Source organism: Neopsephotus bourkii, unplaced genomic scaffold (genome assembly GCF_033783945.1).
Source record: "Neopsephotus bourkii isolate Nb327-2 ecotype Australia unplaced genomic scaffold, CSIRO-AGI_Nbou_v1 NB_1542, whole genome shotgun sequence".
In the NCBI taxonomy this organism is placed as follows: Eukaryota; Metazoa; Chordata; class Aves; order Psittaciformes; family Psittacidae; genus Neopsephotus; species Neopsephotus bourkii.
Genome location: NW_026902018.1, coordinates 5,939,901 through 5,961,497, shown reverse-complemented (window position 1 = coordinate 5,961,497; position 21,597 = coordinate 5,939,901). Strand labels below are relative to the sequence as shown.

At 42.3% G+C, this 21,597-nt stretch overlaps 1 protein-coding gene across 3 annotated transcripts in view; it reads right to left on the bottom strand.

The window, feature by feature from the left end:
• Window positions 1–1,655: 1,655 nt before the first annotated feature.
• TOP3B (DNA topoisomerase III beta) overlaps window positions 1,656–21,597 on the bottom strand; it is a 297,002-nt gene continuing 277,060 nt past the window's right edge. Inside the window, exons 2-18 of one of the 3 annotated variants that reach the window (XM_061370796.1) lie at window positions 15,443–15,610; window positions 14,606–14,737; window positions 13,453–13,559; window positions 11,639–11,713; window positions 10,558–10,754; window positions 9,620–9,776; window positions 8,458–8,571; window positions 7,478–7,568; window positions 7,009–7,163; window positions 6,698–6,803; window positions 6,256–6,402; window positions 5,352–5,525; window positions 4,440–4,568; window positions 4,034–4,183; window positions 3,498–3,598; window positions 3,056–3,257; window positions 1,656–2,186 (exon numbers count right to left, since the gene is read on the bottom strand). In XM_061370796.1, the coding sequence (XP_061226780.1) occupies window positions 1,705–2,186; window positions 3,056–3,257; window positions 3,498–3,598; window positions 4,034–4,183; window positions 4,440–4,568; window positions 5,352–5,525; window positions 6,256–6,402; window positions 6,698–6,803; window positions 7,009–7,163; window positions 7,478–7,568; window positions 8,458–8,571; window positions 9,620–9,776; window positions 10,558–10,754; window positions 11,639–11,713; window positions 13,453–13,559; window positions 14,606–14,737; window positions 15,443–15,512 (2,589 nt within the window). In that variant the 5' untranslated portion in view covers window positions 15,513–15,610 and the 3' untranslated portion in view covers window positions 1,656–1,704. Of the gene's footprint in view, window positions 2,187–3,055; window positions 3,258–3,497; window positions 3,599–4,033; window positions 4,184–4,439; window positions 4,569–5,351; window positions 5,526–6,255; window positions 6,403–6,697; window positions 6,804–7,004; window positions 7,164–7,477; window positions 7,569–8,457; window positions 8,572–9,619; window positions 9,777–10,523; window positions 10,755–11,638; window positions 11,714–13,452; window positions 13,560–14,605; window positions 14,738–15,442; window positions 15,611–21,597 lie in introns of those variants that run through there. The other 2 variants (XM_061370797.1, XM_061370798.1) reach the window with 2 other exon arrangements.

Below are 21,597 nucleotides of genomic sequence, written 5' to 3'. Positions count from 1 at the left end.
TGAAATCTTCCAAAGAAAGATTAAATGGAAATCCTGAACCCTAGACACACAAAAAGAATACAATACCAAACCCTGCAGTGAGGTTAGTAGGCCACAGACACCCAGAATACTTGCACTCACCTCACTCCTAGATCGTTTGGGTATTTAACAGCATATCAACCAAATCCCTTTCTTCTTGCCTCACACCAAGCTGTGTTTCTAAACCATTAAAGTTAAGAAGGTTCATAGCCCACCTCTTTCCTTTGTATTCCCATGCTAAACTACAGCAGCCTGTCTCCTGCAACATCCCTGCCATGATCAATCCCCCAACCCAAAAGTTGTTTTTAAATAGTGAAATGATTTACAGCATTCTGAGGACACTAAAGCAAGATGGACCTTTAGAACGAGAAGCAGCTACTCAGGCTAAGGGAGACACAGAAAGAACACAGTATTTAGGAAACAAACCCAAACAAACTTCTGCCTATGGCTGGGTCTTTTAAGCAATACCATTACAACATAGCTCACGTTTGAGCTGTAACTGTATAAACATTTGATCAGAGGAACAAGCTCGGGGCTGTGGTGTTTCATCTGTGTTCAGCAAATGCAAACACTGTGCCAGTTAAAACAGCAGAGCTGTACATTACCTTTTGTAGGGACTTGTCTTTCCTCTCTGTTGCCAGTGAATCACGTGTCAAAGTTGCTCTCTGCATATTCTGTGTTTGCATGCAGTAGCCTTTGCACCGTGTAAAACTGCTGTGGCATCCCCCCGTCCAACCACAACTAGTGCTGTTTTGGGGCTGTAGATGATACAAACTGTACTTGACCAGATGACCAGACAAGATCAGCTATGTGCACATGGAAGGAAAGGAGAGAGTATTACAGATCCATACAGTTAAGAGTTCATAATGTGGGACCCCGTGCCACAGTGGTTAGATACAGCTCCATACAAAAACAAGAGGACACAATCACCAAAATGAGTTTGGGATATAGAGTGTACAAACTATTTGATCATGTATGATCAGCTGTGTGAACACAGAGGAAAAGAAGCTCATGGGTGCTCTACCTGCCCTCCAGCTGCTGAGGGAGACCTTACTTAACAGGGGCCCACTGACCAAAAGATACTAATTTGGCTGCACAGAACATAACTTGGGAATCACTGCTCAAGGCAGATATAAAACGGAAGGCATAAATGTGAGTATGTTTCTTGTCATTACTCTCTTATGCAGCAGAGAGACAGGTCTGGAATGGTGCTCTTACTACTGCAGATGTGATTTAAAAATCTGACAGCTACTAACCATTTATCATTTCTGAAGATTCAAAGTCAAATGAAACAGGACTCATTCCATACCTAAAGACTACAGCAGTGTAGTAGTGATTTTAATCACCTCTTATATTCCTGGCACTTGAACTGTTGACAACAGCCTCAGAATTTATGAAAGAGGAAAATTTCATTTTCTTTCTATCAACCACAGGTAACAATCTAGCTTCCCTACTGTTTGTGAGCTCTACTTGGACCAATGAATTCCAATTAAAAGCTTAAAGGCTTACTCAGTTATAAACTGATCATCCAGAAGAATTTGTTTTGTGATTAAGTCAAAGCATACAACAACATAAGGTGTTTAACTTTTCTGAGAACACAAAAGCACTGAAGATCAAAAATACTTTAAAATGAACTGAAAGGGAAACAAATTTTTATAAGAAGTTTATTTTTCTGTTGTGTGCCCATTATACAAAGTAAGCAGCCAGAGCTGCCATTTTGTCCTTGGGTTTCTTTGGATTGAGCCTTCCTCCAGGCCTCCGGCCTTTACCTCTTCCTCGGCCTTGCCTTTTTCCTTGTCCCCCACGGTGCATGGGGTGCCTCATGGCTGCATGCTTCAGCTCCACCAGATCTTGAAACACGGGATCACAGAACACACAGCCTGAATGCTGGGTCTCACCCCCAGGTAAAGGAGATTTGGCTTTGTTAAAATCGACGTCCACAAGGGCTGCATCGCACAAGTCGCAGGTCTCTGGCGACACTCGGACCTTGTGGGCATTCTCAAAGAAGTGCACAATCACATTGCATTTGTTGCAGGCCATCTTCCACTTGGGACCTGACGTTGAGTCCAGCACCAGAACCCCATTCTCACATTCAACGCACTGCCCAATTCCAAGCATGCTGAGAGAATGCTGGCACGTGGGGTGCGTGCATTCATTACAGCCCATTCCTGGTGGAAGAAGAGTAAAACCATACCACCAGAAAGCCTTTATATCACTACCCACAGGACTCAGTTTGGAGGAAGTGAGACACAGAAGTCAGAGACAGCTTAGTATACTACAGGTTTTCTAAATCACTAAAGAATGGAACGACTCCCCAAATGCCAACTTGCCTTTTCAGAATATTCCCTTGCTCAAAATTTCTTCTGTAGTTGATTTCAGAATTGAGAGATACTGCCACTGTACAGCCAGTTTGGACATGTTAGTGATCAAAACTAACTATGTTTTCAATTGAAATGTATGGCTCCTAACTGCTATTTCATACTTGCCCATACACTGTTAGTACAAGACATTTTTAATTAAGAAAAATGGTAATAAAAAAAATGCCATAAAGCTCCTGGTACTCAGCTTCAAAAACTATACTAAGTAAGTTACCAAACTGCAACGTTGGAAACTGGTCTCAGTTACCAAACTGCAACTTTCACCCCTTCTTGTATCCTTCAACAGCTTTTTACACACCATCTACCTCAGTATCAAAACACTCTCAAGACCTGGTCCTACAGTCCTATCCATAGCAAGCATACTCCAATTTGCAAAGTATCAGAATCCCAGTGTCTTTCACTGCAAGCCAAGTGTTACAAAGGTCACCTCCTGTGCATGCACATAAATTAATTTCTTACTCCTTTTATAATGAGAAAGAATAAGTATTCAGAAGTGAGTTAACAAATTTTGATCAGTAAGTTTGAGGTGAGTTTTAGGTATCTGCCACCTAATTTGAACAGTGCTTTATACTAAGCAACACTGATTAAAAATTACTGTATAGACTGCATCTAATCTATTTCAAGGGAGGTCATTCCCTGCATGTTTACATAATTCCTACCTTTTTTCATGTCCCTGAAGGGAGGATGGTTGTAACAGTATGGACACAGTGGGTAGCTCTTTCCTCTGGATCCAGATGACCACAGCACCAGCTCAAAGTCATCTAATGGGCAACGCAACTCTTTGTAGAGTTTAATGGTACCATTCTGTGGGAGACTGTAGGTGTCATCACAGTGGGAGCAGTGCAGACGACTTGGCTTGGCCTGGAAATAGAATATAAGTCCCCTGAACAACTGCAATGTCAATAAGGTTCAAAACTTCCAGTAAATCCCAGTGGGGCTGCTTATTGGTTTGTTCCCCATGGAAAAGCTTCACTGGGTTTTTTGTTTTAGAAATGCCCTCTTGACAACCACATTTGAATCCAAATTCAATAATAGAAAGGCGGTTTCTATTCAGTGCCCCCAGCAAGTGAAATTTAAACTCCAAGCATGAGGTGAAGTTACCTGAATATACTTCATGAAGCGATGGCATTTACCACAGCGGGAAAGTGGTTTACCAGTGGCAGCTAATGGTGAAAAAGACACTTCCATCAGTTCATCCATACCTGTGAAAGAGAGAATCACATTCATCTTGGAATTTTCATTCTTATGAGGAAACCTTGCACAAAAATCATCTACAAAACCTGCGAAGTGAGAATATTTTATTCACAATGCTTTCCCTTGTTTACAAAGACTTTTAAATACACTGTGTTTTGCACTGAGCATGCACAAACACACGGGTTAATTATTTCAGCTACCCTGAAGTTTTCAACAACTCAAAACTACACATCACAAAAACTACACATCACAAAATAAATCTGAAGTAGAGTTTGGAGCCATAATTCAGTCCATTTCCTTTTGGAGAGCCACTTAATTTAACTGGATACTTCCAGTTCTGACAGAACTTTTCAGTAAGCCTAAACCTCTGAAAGCAATCTAATATATAAGTATTTTGTACTAGCATATTTGCAACGATTAAGTAATTGTAGGTAAAGTTTTACCTGCAATAGAATCCACAAAATAGTGGAATTTCCTTTTGAAAATGTCAAGGGTATGCTCCAGGACCTGATGATAATTTGCTTTACCCAGAGCTATTAAGTTGAGCTGCTTCTCCACAGCACTGCGGATTGTAGGAAGAACCAATTCTGCATCTAACAGAAAATCAGAGACAGCAGCAACAGAAAAACAGCAATGAAAGATCAAAATATGGGGATAGCAAACTGTCTGTACATAAACTGACATCCGAATAAACAAACAAGTTTTAATTATTACACTCTTTGGAATTAGTAATACTTTCTTAGATGCATCATTTAAGACAGAAGTGCTAGCTATACAGGGACAACAGCCCTTAACATACTGAAGGGAAAAGAAGGTAAGAGGATGGAAAGGGAAGGGCATTTAACTGACCTATTTTGTAATAACCATGTACCAGAACAATGCCAAGGTTTGTAGGCTTTAGTCTTCGACCACTCTCCACTGTGACATAGTTTCGCTGGCAAATGTTGTTAATGTGGACTGGAATACTTGCATCAGTTCCTGGTGCAGAAAAGAGAACAATATATCAATCCTAAACAAAAAGTCTTTATTGAATTACTCCTGACTTCCCTGGGTTTATGCCAAACTGTAGGCCTCCCTGAGACTGTTTAAAATTCAGGAACCTTTTTATAATAACCCTCGTCAGTGGGTTCTCTCTCTAGTAATGCTTAGGTTCCTTCACAGTTCTGAGAAGTCTGAAACATATATTTTAACCTTAAGCCTTTTGTCTCTTCCAAGGAATTACTATTGGGAATCACATACTCTCACATATCATTTATTCTGGAAAAACACAGTGGAGTAAAAGATTATGTGTGTTCTGACCAGAAACATTTAGGAAAATGCATCAAAGGAAACAGGTCACATTGAAAAAGAAAGGTAGTATTATGGTAAATTATACAGTAAGACATATAAGGACTACTGGAGACAGCAAAGCTGAAGCAACTTGTAAAGACAAGAATCATTCCTAAGAATGGGGAGATGCCTTCTTTCACATAACATCAGTTCTTTCTGACAGAGAAGTGACAAGGATGTGTTATGAAAGGATGCCGCTTTGGCCAGAAACCAGATATAGCGATAAGAAAAGGAATGTGGGGGAAGAGACAATCTACCATCTGCTAAGAGGAGCTACGGACATTATGGTTTGAAGGAAGAAAGACATTATTACTGTACCTGTTCAAACAAATACTGAAAAGTCATTAACCAACAGAGTTAGTTCAGAGCAGCAATTCAGACTCTCTGCACTCTTGGTAGATATCATTAAATGTAAGTTAAGCAAGTTCCTACCAATGCCATGCTTTTCCATCAGAGTGATAAGTTCTGCCTCTGTCAGGTAATCAGGAGGACTGGTTTGCTTTTCCAACAATTTTATTTCACCAACTGGAAAAACATCTCCTTTCTCACAGTGGGGAAGGCTCTCTTCTAATGGGATGCTGTGCCACGGCATAACTTCTGTGAACCCTGGATGCAAAGAAACAAACAAACAAAAATAATGACAGCTTATCTTCATAACTTTCAAAAGGAAAACATGGGCTTCATTATACAGATCAAAGTTAAGACGCTGTCTGCAATACCATGCAGAAAATATCTGAAACTGGGATTACTGAGGAAATAGAGTATCACAAGACAGTATCTCTCCCCACACTGCATCAGATCTACTTTGTGCGTGACTTGAATCAGGCTGATGTATGGAAAAAAACCCTAAACACTTTCCTTAAATGAAACCACGGTGCAAGAAAGGATGGGAAGAGTTTCTTATAAAAGATAAGAATCAAGTCATATTAATGTAATAAATAGCAAGTCATATTAATGTAATAAGGACTATTGGGCCAGCTCACCATGAAAAAAATCTCAGTGGTGGTAATGCATTCTTTTTACAGAGGCCCAAGAAAAAAAGAAGTAAAATATGCCTTTGTGTAATTTATCCCCCAGAAGGCATTTGCTGCCTGTAAAAAGACTGGTCTTCATTGGCAAATGTGGCATTAGGTTTTTGAGACTACTACATGAAAAGTAAGACTTTACCTATTGTAACTGAAGTATGAAAATGAAGATAACTATTTGGTCTCTGGTCTTGATAGCTCAAAAAAATGCTTCATTTTTATATCCACTCAATGTATTAATGGAAGAAAACAAACCAACCAACCACAAACATGTATCTGTAGATAACTATTTACTCCGTGGTTAGTCTTACCTGGTGAAGTTACCACTTTTCCAATACACGTAAAACGCTCAGGGCCAATACTGAAAGAAATGGTGGTTTGCAGGTACTTGCAATCAGCGCTGACAGTGGCAATGAAATGCCTAGTTATATACTCATATAGTCGCCATCCATCTCCACCTGAAGAAAAACAACATCTTACCCACAAAATGCAACTCCTGCAGCTCTACCTAAAATCTGTTCTAAAAGGTTCAGTTCGCTATGCCTTTTTCTTAGCAGTACTATGCTCCCTAGATCAATTACAGAAAAGCAGAGCAGCTTTGAACTTCACTGTCATGAGAAGTTTAAGTTAGGGTAAAGTCTGCTCTCTTCACTTCTTGCCATTCAAATCTATTTTCTGTTGAAACTCTGTTGAAACAGATTTTCAAACTAGTTTGCTCATATAGTGTCCCAAAACTACTGAATTTGTCTATACCTAATTCTGCTTCTGTCGCAGCTCTCATTGGGGTGATGGGAGGATGGTCTCCTGCATCATGGCCTTTCCTTGGACGATTAATGCCATCTGATAGCAATGCTTTTACCTGGGCGAAGGAAGAGACAGAAAACAGGCAAGCTGAAACGGATAACAGATCTCTCTTAGCAGGTTAAAAAACTTTTCAGATGAAATCCTTAACAATACAACATCCATAAATAAAGGCCACTATAGATACTGTTTCTGAAGACCGAGACGAAGTAAGATACGTGCTGAAACACAGACTTAGTACAGGTTTTGCTTTGTGTACTCACAGTTTCTGCCCAGTAAGGATTATTGGCTTGTTGTCTCAAACATCCTTTCAAGTCAAAGTTTTCTGGATAATGGGTAGTTTCTGTTCGAGGGTAGCTAATATAACCCTGAGTATAAAGACGCTCTGCTATTTGCATGGCGTGTTGTGGACCCATTCCTAAGATGGAATAGGAGGAAATAAAAATCATCTACACACCACTGCAATTATGATTTGTTTGCTGCATCTGAAAGTATACCTTATTAAAGCATTTAAATAAACCATAGTTTGTCCTTTCAATCAGGCTTTTGTCGCCTTGACCTTATGAAACATTCCACTTTTGACAAGCTTTCTAAACTTAGTCCCTCCCCCAAAATGATCTGTTACAGGGAGAGGAAGGTATAAACTGTATTTGATATATCCTTGATTACTTAGTCTGAAAAGCCAAGACATTTTGCTTAAAGCAGTATGAAAATCCGAGCTTTTACACGTACCTAAAGCAGCACTGGCCACTCGTAGCATTTCTACCGTGTTCAGAGCCAGTGGTCTCTGCTTCACCTTCTCTTTTTTACTCACAGATTCTACCTAGAAAATAGCATTTTTCCAATAAAAGTCTGAAGTTTGGTAACTGGTAAATGTATAATTTCAATGATGCCCATAAACATGTGGTATTCCTACCATTACCTGTTCTTGTCATAGCTGTGGGTTTATTTTTCTTAAACAGTAACCACCCGTATTTTTTTACTTTAGAAAATCTGACTGGAGTAATTTTACCAAATTCTGAAGTTACAGTCCTAAGGTCCCCTTGTGCTATGGACTACATCAGGCCTATAACTGGGAATGCAGCAAGGTAGTTTATTGCCATCTTTACTTCTCATTTACCTCAGCAGCACATACTTTCAGTGCTACAAGGATTTAGTGCTTATTACAAGTAATGGTCCTAACTATAAGGATCCAGATTTTTAAAAGCTTCATGCACTCTTTGAACCTCAATGGCTCTAAGCACTTAAATCCAAACATGCTGTCAAACAAGTATTGAACAGAGCCGAATGAGAAGTTAATTTGCTGTAGACTGTACCATACACGTGATTAAAAATTTAACTCTGGGAATACTGCCCTAGAAGTAATTAAATTCTGATTTATACAATGTCTCATGGGAAATAAGAGGCCTGCTTGGAGAGATCTGAACAATATTTCTTAGCAGGTTTAGTAATGAAGACTTCCTATAATGAGTGATGGCAATTCCAAAGTCAGTATTAAGAAGGGGCTTCTGCTGAGATGATCACACAAACATAGTACGAACTACAGGAAAAAAATCTCTTGCCTTTTATTCTCACACCAATTAATAGAGTAAAACCCAAAATACACATATTTTACACTATTCTTTAACAAAAAAAAAAAAAAACCAACATGCAGCCAATGAAATATCAAATAGTATTTCCTTTATGTGAAATACAGCGCGACTGACGCTTACCTTTGCTTCTTTTGACATCTTTGTTATATTCAGGAACATTTGGGCAATCTCACGATCAAACACCCTCACTCTATCCCAATCTAAAGTGAGAGAACTTTCTTTTTCAGGGTTCACCTATTGGACAAATTAAAAAATATTAATTCCCACCAAGTCTCTTCCTGGAAGTGTGAAAATACACATTTCCAACAATAAATCCAGCAAGCAAATTCTAGTAATACCTGTTCTAGGACACAAGTGCTTCACACCTGCACTTGTACTCTTTCTTTTTTTAGAGGGGTTTTTGAGAAAGACAAAGAGTTATTCCTGCAGTTAACCAAGATACTATTCTTGGGGTTAGTGCTGAAATGGACAGAAAGTCAAAGTTTACAATTTTGAATTAGCAAAATCAGTCATTTGTATTAAACTGTAACTAGATCGTGTTTTAAACCCCATGTACAAAAATAAATATGAAGCAGCCCACATGAGTACAAAACTCCCTGAAAACAGGCACCAAATATTTCCTAGCATGACGCACAAGATGCATCAGAAAAAAGATGACAGCAGACACCAGATTTCATCTTTTTTTATTTTAAAATCTAAAATAGGCTATTTTTTACCATCCATCCCTTACTTGTTTAAAAAAATGCTTGTGATCACATGCAGTAAACCCATGTTGGGTTTGCTCTCAGAGCTTGGACAGCAGCAAGGCTATAAAACTGCTATAAGCTGCCAAAGTACTCAGAGGAATCAACTGCCAATTAACACAATGAGCATTCTATTTGCTTTAAAATTCCCATACTCAGCAATGCCAATGTTTGTTGGCAGCCTAATTAATTCCTGCATACAAATTAACAACACAGTCGGTCCAAGGACCCCAGGGAAAAAAAGAAAACCATTTTAAGTAGCCTTGTTGGCTGAACCCAAGCTTAAGATGGTTAGCACTGAAGAATTCTTATAAGGAGCAGACAATAACAACTTTAATGCAAAACTGACATCCTGGAATCTGTTCTCAAGAGAGTGGTGACACACATGTGAACTGAATGGGAACACAGGAGTAAACTGTAGGCATTGTGAATTCTTGTCAGCAGCTACAAATTTATGAATGAACAAAATGAAAATATAAATGCATTTCTTTGGTAAAAATACATATTCCTCATACAAAAACAAGTACTGTAAAACTTACTTTAGCTTGCAAGACCCAGTATGTCTCAGGCTTAAATGACTGGATTTTGTCATGCCTTTCCACACAGAATCCAAGCGTTGGGGTCTGACATGGCCCAAAGGAGATGAGGGAGCTGTCTAAATTCCCATATTTCCCCTGAAAATATTTGGTCTGAAACCTAAGACAGGAAAAAAAAAAACCCCAAGAACATTAATAGCCTCATTCCCCTGAAATACTTATTTGTCTGTGTATAAAATTTTCCAGTTTGGTGTTGGCAATTAGCTACTCTAGTTCCAAGATATATTTAGTGGTGTGCTGGGTTTGGCAGTGCTGGTGTTAATTTTCTTCATAGTAGCTGGTACATGGCTGTTTTGGATTTGTGCTGAAAACAGTGTTGATAAATCAGGAATGGTTCAGTCATTGCTGAGCACTGCTGACACACAGCCAAGGCCTTTTCTTCTCCTCACCCCACCTCACCAGTGAGCAGGCTGGGGGTGCACGAGGAGCTGAGAGGGGACATAGACAGGATAGCTGATGCGTACTGACCCAAGGGATATTCAAGACATGGGACATCATGCTCAGCAATATAAAGCTGGAGGAAGAAGGAAGAAGGGAGAGTGACATCTGGAGTTACAGTGTTCTGTCTTCCCAAGTAACCACGATGGAGCTCTGCTTCTCTGGGGATGGCAGAACACCTGCCTGCAGATGGGAAGCGGGGAATCAATCCTTTGGTTTGCTTTGCTTGCACATGCAGCTTTTGCTTTACCTATTAAACTGTCTTTATCTCAGCCCACCAATTTTCTCACTTTTACCCTTCTGATTCTCTCCCCCATCCCACCAGGGTGAAAATGGGGGAGTGACTGGGTGGTGTTTAGCTGCTGGCAGTGCTTAAACCAGAACAGTGGATAGAGCAGTATTCCTGAACCTGTCATGAAAGTGTCTGTGATCCATGCTATCACCTTGTAAATGCACAGCCAATCCTAAGATCCAGCTCCTGGCGGGCATCCACTGAAAGAGCTTCATTGCGATTGGGTTCTCCCAAGTGATTCATGGCATTGCAGATGTCCGTGTCAGTAATGGAACTGAATTTAGCTCTATAAATCGTCCTTTCGCTGCTACGAGGTTTGTTCATAACAGGAAGAACAGCATCAAGAACCTAATGAAGATCAGAAGAATACTTAAGAGTATTTGAAAGATAAGGGGTTAAGTCAGTTTTTGTCTCTAAAGAAAAAAACTCCACAAAATATTTGCTTATACATAACTACTTTCTTAATTCAGTAAGATGTGGTGCCAACACACTAACTGATAAGCAAGAGCAGTATTTGTCTATACCATCAGAAGTGTATTAAGAATTAGCAAAACTCAAGGATTTATTTATCAAATAGCAACAGCTGGAAGTGAAGCACTATTCTTAGCTGACTGCAAAAACATTCACCAGTGCAGGTGCAGCACCTTTTGGTGATTATGTGTCGGTTTCTATCTGGGTTTATCCTATGTACTGCCAGAGCCCAGCTACGATACAATGGTATTTAAGGAACTGCAAACAATTACTTGATCAGATGTGCTTCTTTAACACTTTTAACTTAGGCTTCTGGGAATAGGATGCTAATAAAAAATCTTTGCACACCAAAGTTTTATTTCTAAACCTTTCATGTACAGAGTCCAAATTCCTGCAGTAAACCTATGGTCAGAAGTGCCCTCTGTGCTCAAAAGTGTCTAACTGCTTAATGAACAAAAGATAACGGAGATGAAGTTTTATAAGGACAGCAAAATAACTACCCCAGCTGTGAAATACAGACCAATTCTCAAAGCACTGGAATGTTCTAACATTTATGAAACCTTATCTCAGATCAGCAACATCTATGAAATTGATTTATACTCTTTAACTGACATCTCAAGAATTTAAAAGCACATGAGTTTCTCCACCAGGGCCTCCATGCCTTTAAAACTTACCATTTAGATTTTTAGTGTATATTCATAAAACAATACTGATAGACAAATATATTACGGTATTATAAGCCTTAAAAATGGAAATCTTACTTCAAAGCAGATGTTTTCTCCTTCCTTATCACAATCCAACCACAAGACAATACAATCACAGCCTCTTCCCTCCACCTGTGAGAAAAAAAATAGCACAAACTTTCAGCAACTCAAAGACAGACCTATCTCCTCACTAATTGTATACTTTTTGTTTATACTTTAGAAGTACTAGAGATAATTTACTTGGTGCAAAAAGGATTGGAAGAATGTAGCAGAAGTGACAAGTCTGCAGGTACTTAAAGAGAGAAGCAAGCTGTGCTTCATGGGATCAGAAGTCTGCCTATGAGATGCCTTTCTGCAGGACCTGAAAAATTCAGCGTAACTCTACAGCACTGGAACTCTCCTGAAACTGCCACAGCTGGTGCATGCAGTTTTGGGCACAGCTCCTTCCCCTTTCTGTGCCTTAATTTCCACACCATTATAAACAAACAAACAAGAGAAACACTTTCCTAGTTCATAAAGATGCCAGAAAGTCTAAATTTATCTGACAGAAATTAGTTTTACACCACATACACTTGCCTTCCAGAAAGAATATTATTTTGTAAAAGCAACTAAGCTACCACTTTCCACTCAGAGGGGTGCATGTGAAGAATGAACAAGAACCAACACAAACTTATAAAAGGCATTTACAAGCTAAGCCTTGCACTTGCTCTTAAGAAGCAAAACATGCATCCAGTGATTTGAGAAGCAGGATATCAGCAGCTGAAAAACCTCAGAAGGCAATGGCAAGACTGAATTCAACAAAGATGTCAGGCAGTGTGAGAACCAGTAAAATCAATAAACAGATCTGCCCATGACGAAAAGCTGCTTCCTCAGGGCAGTATGTAGGAACATACTCATTTCTTTCTGATGCTAGAAATCTAGTATATTGTACAGCATATTGCCAAACACTGCCCACTTTCGGGAAGCAGGTGAATAACCTGCTAAATTCAACATTCAACAACCTGCAGCATGAGAAACACTACATTCAGACAGCCTGTCTGCCTCAGCAGGAGGAAGATATGTAAAAAATGTTTCTTTAAAACATGTTTTAAATAAACATTGGAGGGTAATGCCAGAGGACTCTCTCCTTTAGAGGAGGCATTACCTGTTAGAGGAGGCATTACCTGTCTCTCCTGTTAGACGGCATTATCCTCCAACAGAAAACTACCTGTTGTGAAGACAGACTCAATTTTTCACTCTAGAACAAAGCAAACTGACCCAGGGCTGGAAAAGGGTTACAATCCTGGTTCTTACATAAAGCTAGCTAACTTGTAAGAACTGTTTTTGGAAAGCAAGGCAAATTCATAATTTCAAAATTACTAATAATTATTATTGCTTTCCAGAACCACAAAGGAATTTCCCTTCTTTTTCTTGACAGGGTAAAAATAGGTGTCATTTCTTTATATCTAGAGGAAGAAAAAGAACAATGAATCCTTGAAGATAGACAAGAGGTTAACAGACAAAATGTACAAGATGTAACCTTTTAGGACAAGAGATAATGGCCTCAAGCTGCGCCAGGGGAGGTTTATATTGGATATCAGGAAAAACTTATTCACTGAGAGGGTGATCAGGCATTGGAACAGGCTGCCCAGGGCAATGGTGTAATCACTGTCCCTGGAAGTGTTCAAAAAACATGTAGATAAAGCCGTTTTAGTGACATGGTTTAGTGGTGGACTGGATAGTCCTGGGGTAAAGCTTTGGACTTGATGATCATAAAGGCCTTCTCCAACCTATTTGATTCTGTGATTCTATGAAATATGCTCCAGATCAAATAAAGAAAAAAAAATGCCAAGACAAGATTACTGTCAAACACTACTGCTAAGAAAGAATACCTGTAAAAATTTCACCATGGTCAGTTTGGGATTAGCTTCTTTCTTTTCTGTGGGAGCTTTGCTAAAAAGTTCTGCCGGATCCACTTTGTCCCAGCTGTTATATTTTCCTGAAAAGCAAAAGTATTTGAAGCAGAGCTATAAATATATATTAAAAACCAACAACACAACAAACAAACGAATAACAAATACTTGCTTGCAAAACACCTGGCTTTCAAAAATTGTATTGGAAATTTCTCTACCCTAACACCTCTTGCTCTATTTTCTGCCAACTACTCCCTTAGATTTCTATTGAACTGGAGCTATAATTTTAAAATGTGACATACAAAGGGGGGGGAAGAAGGAATATTACATGCCTTTCAGAAATGATCTATTAAAACACCTTCTTTTGTACAATGACATGATCAGGCTAACAGAAGGGAGCTATTTTTCCTTATCTCCACAGTGCATGCATGATGTGCACATTGCAGTCTGTTTTACTGTTCACTACTTTAATAGCCCATTATGTCTCAGCCATAAAGCATCTGTGTCGCTTTCTCATATCAATGCATTTGTTCATTTCCATTTCTCTGAAGCAACCCTTAGTAATACCGCTTAGCAATTAGACAGAACCATACCTCTTCAAAGCAATGTGCAAATAACTTAAATTCAGTCCTCATAAAACTTGTGAGATAATTCTTATTAGAGGAAACAGAGTAGTCACACGACCAGCCAACACTTCAAAGCAAGTTAGTGACAGGATTCTTTGTATATAATCCTTACCAGATCTCCATTTTGTAGTAATATACTACAATGCTTCAAACAATATCCTTTTAGATTCTGCATTCTTTAATCATCTTGCATCTGAAGTACTACAACATTTACCCAGGTAAGCAAATTGAGCCTCATCTCCCCTCATGTTCCAGGGGCATAATTCAGACACAGAAAAGACATGTGGCATGACCAAGAAGTCAGCCAGAAAACTAGAAACAAAAATCAAGGTCTGCTGACCACATTCTTCTCATTCTCCTTTTCTCCCTGTTTTTTTTTTCATCCTCCTCATCTTTCTACTTTACTGAAAATTCTTCCTGAATCATTTTCTCAATCAGTATTTTCCTATTACAAGTTCCTGACAGCTCTACAACCATATCACTTAACAGGTCTTACGAACAAATACCTATGAAATCCAGAGTCATGACGTGACCACATACAGATGTCATCTTGAAATGGGCACTCTGTCCTATAAATGATCCAGTGTACTCATGCACAGAGCATGCACCATTCAGTCCCTTGCGAGAGGACATGTTTCCTGTGAAAATAACAAGTATCAACACGATTAAAAAAATAAAACTATAGACATAAGTTACTTCATAAAAAGTTACATCTCCCCCTTTCCTTAGGCCTCAGAGCTGGGATCTTCCTGATCACAAAATTCTACTCATTGATCAAATTTTTACTTTAGTTAATTATTACTTCAGAAAGCATACGTCATTTTCATTTTAAACCCTTCATTATCTCCTCCACCCTTCCCTTACCACCAGGAAATCTTTACAGAAATACACCGAGTTTTCTATATCAGTACAGTTCTAAGCAACTCATCCTACTTTTTACAAAATTTTGTAAAACTATTTATCAAATCTTTACTATAACTTCAAAAATCTCTGAACAGCAACTTGCAGCTTGATTGGTGTTTTCTATAAACCTTATGCACTAACACATGCTACAGTTACATAAAATACCAAACCCAGCCTCCTTTATTCTTGAACTGCACAGGCATCAGCACGTGAACAGCACATGAAGGGCAACTGAGCTCTTTCCCAAACTGCACCCTGTCCCTCCCAGGTACCAACTACCTGACCAGGTGTTTCTCAACCTCACTTCACCTACAGCAAAATCTGGTAACCTTCGGCTATGCAGCCTGCCTGCAGGCAGCCAAGAGGCATCTCCTCAGCGGGACTGTGCGCTCCACTCTGCCACTGGCACAAGGCCTGACCCCGCAGGCTTTCCTTCCTACCTCTCGAGAGGATCTTGGCGATGGACTGCGCCAGAGAAGGCTTCTCCGCCACCATCAGAACAGTCTTCATTTTCAGCTCAGACACAAAGCGCCGCGGCACTTAACGGGGCGGGGAGGGGTTAGTGCAGACCGCGGCGCGCAGCTCACTACCGACAGCCGGTCTCCCGCCTGAAGAGAGAGCACGGCACAGGTTTACCGCAAACACACTCCCAGGGAAGCTAACGCGGAAGCAATGACAGACTTCGCCCTCCCCTCGGGGCTCCGCAGCTCGGACCCCCCCTCTCCCAAGAAGCCCACCGGGTAGAGCGGCGGAACCGCTTCAGCCTGAGGTGAGCCCCCCGCCCGCGCTGTCCCGTGCCGGTGCACGCTGCGGGCCGAAAGAGCCGCGGGGCGCGCTGAGGGGAAGCCAGGAGCAGCCACGCTCCGGCCCCGGCCCGCTCCGTACCTCAGCAGGCAGCCATGGCCTGCTTGCACTGCCGGGTCACGGACCCGGAAGGCGCGGCTCACACACACACCCCCTGCAGCCTCTTGCTCGGCGCTCCCTGGCGGCCCGGAGGAGCGGCGGGGATGAGTCCTTCGTGCTGTCCGGTTTGTCCCGGGGACTTCAAGAGAGCCGAAGCTCGCAGCAGGATGGGAGGGGAGATGTGGAACCGAAAGCAGGACCACCAGGAAGGCGCACCGCCACCGCTCCCTTCCCAAAGCCCATGCACAGCGCTCTGCCACCGGCAGCACCAGGCCTGTTTCACACCCGCTGCCTCCCATCGCACTGGCTGTGCATGGATTCCTCCCCTCACTTTGAATTTATCCGCAAAGATGCACACAAAATGGATGGCAAGCTTCTCTAAAAGGGTCCATGCACATGAATCATATCTGCTTTATTCAAGCGGCTGTAGCCAATGCATCTGTGCACAGTCCATGATTACGGTTCTAGTTTCCATAGGCTAAAACCAGCACAAATAGTCTCTGCCACTAACAGCATCTACTTCACTGCAAAGAAATTTGTTCTGCGAGCATTAGGAGCACCCAGTTCCCCTGTACCTAGATGAGGCAACAGAAATAACATTGATTTTGTAACGATTCTTGGAAAAAATGCTTTTTTCTTTTTTTTTGCACATTACATTTTAGAGGAATGATGGGTTCTTACTTGGGCAGAAAGGGAAAGGAGAGAGGGAGGGAAGGCCCAGGCAGCAGCACTGCTCTTCCTGGCCCACATTTCCCAGGAGGGGGCAAGGGCTGCCCCAGCTGCTGCTCCAGGGCACTGGGCCCTGCCAAGGAGGTTTTGTCAGGACCGCAGCAGCTCCAACCTCTGCTGCAGCCTCCAGCTCCTCCAGGTGTCCCAAAACGTTTCTGTCAAGGCAAGTGCTACACTGGGAAGCCCCAAGTTGATGAGCTTTATAAAGCCCAGGTGGAGGAGCTCAGCTCTCCTTACCCCTGGGGCATGCACCAGTCACAGCCAATGTTTATAGCCCTTTTCCAAGAGCCACTCAGTGCCATATAAACCCAAAGGTAAGAGCCTGGAAAGCAGCCAGGATGAGGATGTGTATCAACCTCCCACTGTCTGGAATAAAAAGACACTAATTCACCTTCAATTAGATTAGCAAACAAATAGATACCAAGTTACTAGTCAAAGAAAAATCAAAACAAACCCAGGCAATATTGAAGTTAGAACATACTAAAACAAATGTGTTCTGCTGTATCAGTGCCTAGTTCCCTTTGACATCTGGGGAACATCTGGAACAATCAGGATGCAAGTTAAAACCTCGTCTTCAGATATGTCAGATACATATTTTTCAATTTCCTCTAGCAAAAGCCCTCTATGAAACCCAACCTTTCTTATTGAATGCCCAATGCAACGTGCAAATTCAGATGTGTACTTACCTGTGGAAACACAGCTGGGTCTCTCCAACCCGCAGCTGCGGGACTCTGGACACTTCGAGCCCCTGTGTACCGCTGCGTTGGCACAGACACAACATGTGTCTGGTTTGCTGGGCCACACAAAGATTTGCCCAACCCAAAGGACTCCCTTCTCACCGGACACTCTGCGTACACCAGCTCTGCTTGGCCTCACCACGGAGCACGCTGGCACGACAGTGGCTTTACACCGTTTTGAGAAGCCTTTCGCAGGGTGCAGAGCCTCACCCCGTTTGTAACCCTCAGTCCCGGCGCTGCCGGCGGGACGCCAGCGCCCATCCCAGCGGTGCATAACGGAGGCTTCGAGCCGCGGGGGTGCCCGCAGCCAGCGCGTACCGCCAGGGGGCGCTGCCGCAGCGGGACCCGCTCCCAGAGCCGCGGGGCAGGACGCAGCGCTGCGGGACCGGAGCCCTCCGCGGCCGCCCCGCACACAGCGCTCCCCTGCGTTACTGCTACGGCAGCTTCGGGCGCCCTGGCTTCAGGAGCGCTTCTCACCGTACCGGAAGGGCTCCAAAACGGGCCGTGCCAGCTGTTATGTTAACCCTGCGGCTGGGCAAGATCTTCACTCCCACCGGGAGAGCTCTGCCGGGTGGTACCCACAGCGCCGGGGCAGGCTGCGTCCCCACCACTGACACCCCCGTCCTTGCCTTTTTTCAGCTCCGGCTGGTGTTCCTTCCCTTTTCTTCTGAAGAGCTGATGGCCATAAACCCAGCTCTCCAGCTGTATGAAAGTAGCAGGACAATAGCAGCCCAAAACAAGCAGCCTCTCCTATGGTTTTCTCAGAGAAAATCAAGTTTGTTTCTAGGTTTAAATCACTAGCTAGGATTAGGGTTACACTGACTTGGTAAGCATCTCAAATCAAGCTACATCTCTGGGTAAGCACTCCACACGCAGAGGACACTTCAGCCTCTCTGGTCCTGCTGCACGTAGAACCCCAAGTTTTTCAAAACCCAGGTTATCCCAGGGGATGGCTATTTAAGTAGCTAAAACCCTCACTTTAAATGAGACATCCACATCTTGCTTCACCACCAGAAGAGCTTGTGCAGGTGTTAGAGCCTTGGACCTCCTTGTTCTACTGCTGACTTAATGATTTAGTTTCGTAACTAACACCTTGATGCCTCCTCTCACCTCCAGGACTCAAGTAGCAACTTCCCTCTTCAAGAAAGTTTTACAGATCTGGATGTGTAAAGCCCATTTTAAGAGCAAGATAGAAAAAGTTATAGAAATACAAACTATTGTAGGAAGCATGATCATTCCTGTTTCACTTCCCTGGGCTCATTCTTGACCTTAGAGTAACTTCTCCCTGTTTGTTTCCAAACACACTTGAAAAGATTGCCATGAAATTAATAAGTATTGACAGGAGAGTCGGGCACGCTGAAACACACCTGGAAGGATGCCACAGACATTAGAAATTATGCAAATGCAGGTTAAATTATTAAAATAGTTTTTCTTCTTTTTTTTTCTACTAAAGCTAAATAAGAACTATGAGGCCACAAAAATGTGCCTGAAATCTTGACTACAAATCTGGGCTCCAGACACTTCAGTGCTGGGAAGGAGGAGGCAGAGCCTACCACATACAGAGCAACAACAGCACTTGAAGTGTTTTGTGCTGGAGTGAAAGTTATGCTTATAAGAAATTAAAAAAAGGAAATCTGTTAATAATAGAAGAGAGAAGAGGGTGAATGCTGCTGAAACAGGATATTATGAGTTTCTGGGACACACACAACACACGATGTATCACTGCATCTTGACTCTGTTTTCCCCATAAGTATTAGCCTTTAGTTCCAAGGAAAATGCTAAAGTTCACAGATAACCAAAGGTCTGTGCTAGCAAACATCCAAGCTTCATTCCCTTACACATCCAATGTATCATCTGTGTGAATGGGAATTGATTCACAGATCCGTCTCAGATGGAATGAATGAAACCAAACATATGCTTTTGTTCAGGTTTGATTTTGCACCAACGTCTGTATAATCCAGCCCAGTTTTCCAGTTTTGGTATTGACAATAATTCATAATCCAGGTCGGATAACACAGTGCCTCTCCAAATGCAGTCCGCAGTAGGAGAAAAAAGAAGGCAGAAAGAAACCCAAAGGCAGCATGGTGAGGACAGTTTGAAACTCATGTCCCCATGTGTATGTAATTGCACTGCAGGGCATTGAGCATGGCTGGAGGAGGCACAGATCTCAGCTGCTTTCTTGGGGTTACCTGCAAATTGCAAGTAGCTGAGACGTGGGCAGTGCAGCCCACATAGTAGCCTATCTGAGTAGAAAGATCTGCATAAGCTGCAATCTGACCACTTTGGTACAGACATGCCCTGAGATCACCTGCCATCAGCAGACTCAGCACGCTTCACTACTGGGGAGAGTTTCTTCCCCCAGGGGAAGCAATGCTGCCTTCATGTCAGGTATCAGGGAAGCCTCTGGCACAGGGACATTGATGTGCAGATTGCCCAAGAGCTGAGCTAGCTCCCAAACTCATGTACAGCGTTTCCCAGCTGTGGGCAAGCTTCACCTGAGAAAACTGGCTTTGTTCTGCCCTGCACTACAGAGCTCCTCATGTCCTACCCTACAGACCAGCTAATGCTGCCCACCCTCCCTTACACTGGCTCAGGCAGGGCTAGCACTGAGATGAGGCTAATGACTGCTAGATCATGTAGAGCTGCTCATATCTGCTCCATGTCCTCCCACCCATATACCACTGTAGTCCCAGCTATAACTGCAACATGGAGACACTCAATATGACCTGTCAGAAACCCAGCACTTGTCTAGCAGAATGGACTGAGATGTGCACTGGCCATGCCGTGCCTGTACTGGGTATCAATTGTATTTGCAGTTCTTAAGGTCTTGTTCGAATGAGACAAATCTAGATAACAAAATCACGTGCCATAAACAAGCCCAGTGCAAAAAATAATACCTGGAGGTGATGAAATACATGATTTGTAATTCATACCCACACAGGGAGGTTTAGACAGCCTTGTAATGTTACTGTATACCTATTATTCAATTCTCTGCTTTCTAAATGTCTGAGTTGTATAAATTCGGGGTAGGGTAAATTCTTGGCTGTCACTTTGCAGAAATCTCATTAGTTTTTGAACTACAGTTTTTATTGCGGTTGGAACTTTGAGTTTCTGCTTTAAATTGAGTTGACTCCTCAGTGCTGATAGCACTCTGCCAGCTGAACCCATGTGGAACCAGCCAAAAACTCATCTCTGCCTGACCCAAGTTTCATATCTCCCTCCATCCAGTATGGGGCAGAATTCAGGACCCTGGAAGTTTTGTTGTGTTTTTGTATGTTCTATCTTTCTTATTGCAACCACATTTTCTCATGGCCTCTCTCTTTATCACACACCTCTGAAGCTAAAATGATCCAAACAACTGTAGCTACACTGCTGTTTCTTTGGGAAGAGCCACTCATCTCCCCTCAAGTCTAGGACCTTACTGAGGCTGAAGCAGCTGTGAAAAAAATCAAGAGCAAGCATTGGAAAATAAGGAAAAACCAACCAAACAGACCACACACCAGCCAAACACACCAACAAACGAAGATCCCTCACTATCAGAAACCTCTCTCAATGCAGTTCACAATGACAGTGTTGTAATTATACCTGTATGAGAGGCTCATATAGCCTCTCTCTTCTGCTGGCTGCCTCTGCCACCTAGCCTAGTCCCAAACATTGTGAGGGGTGGGGTTGCTCTTTCACTGGTTGTGGCCCTGGCCTTTGAGCTGTGAGTTAATTTTGCATTATACATTTTGAGTTAACAGCCACGTTTGTGCTGAAGTCCAAATTTGCCTTGCATCCTACTGTTTGGAAGTTGCTTTGGGTCTGGATCCTTGCCATAGCTCCCTCACCGCCAGCTCCAGGCACATACAGAGTCCAGGGTAAAGAGCCCTTCTACCCAACTGACCCAATTACTTTTTACAAAACCTGTTACCTCTCTCCTACATGATACCAGCACTTCCTTTTCTTTTTACAATTAGAAGGAAAACCAAAACGAGTAGGGTAGAAATGTGGTAGAGAGAAGGAGTCTGACATTTAGCATTAGCTACTGACTGTCTTGCTTTGCAGCTCTAAGCAGCACAATGTACTCTACATTGGTACAGAGTGGCTTCAGAATACTACCAGATGCAGCCTGCAGAGCTCAGCATCCTCCTCCTGAAGTGTTAACTGCAATATATACTGAGAAGGAGTCCCCAGATTTTGGTTCCTTCTGTAAAGCTCACACTGGTGCCTGCTCAGTCTCCCCA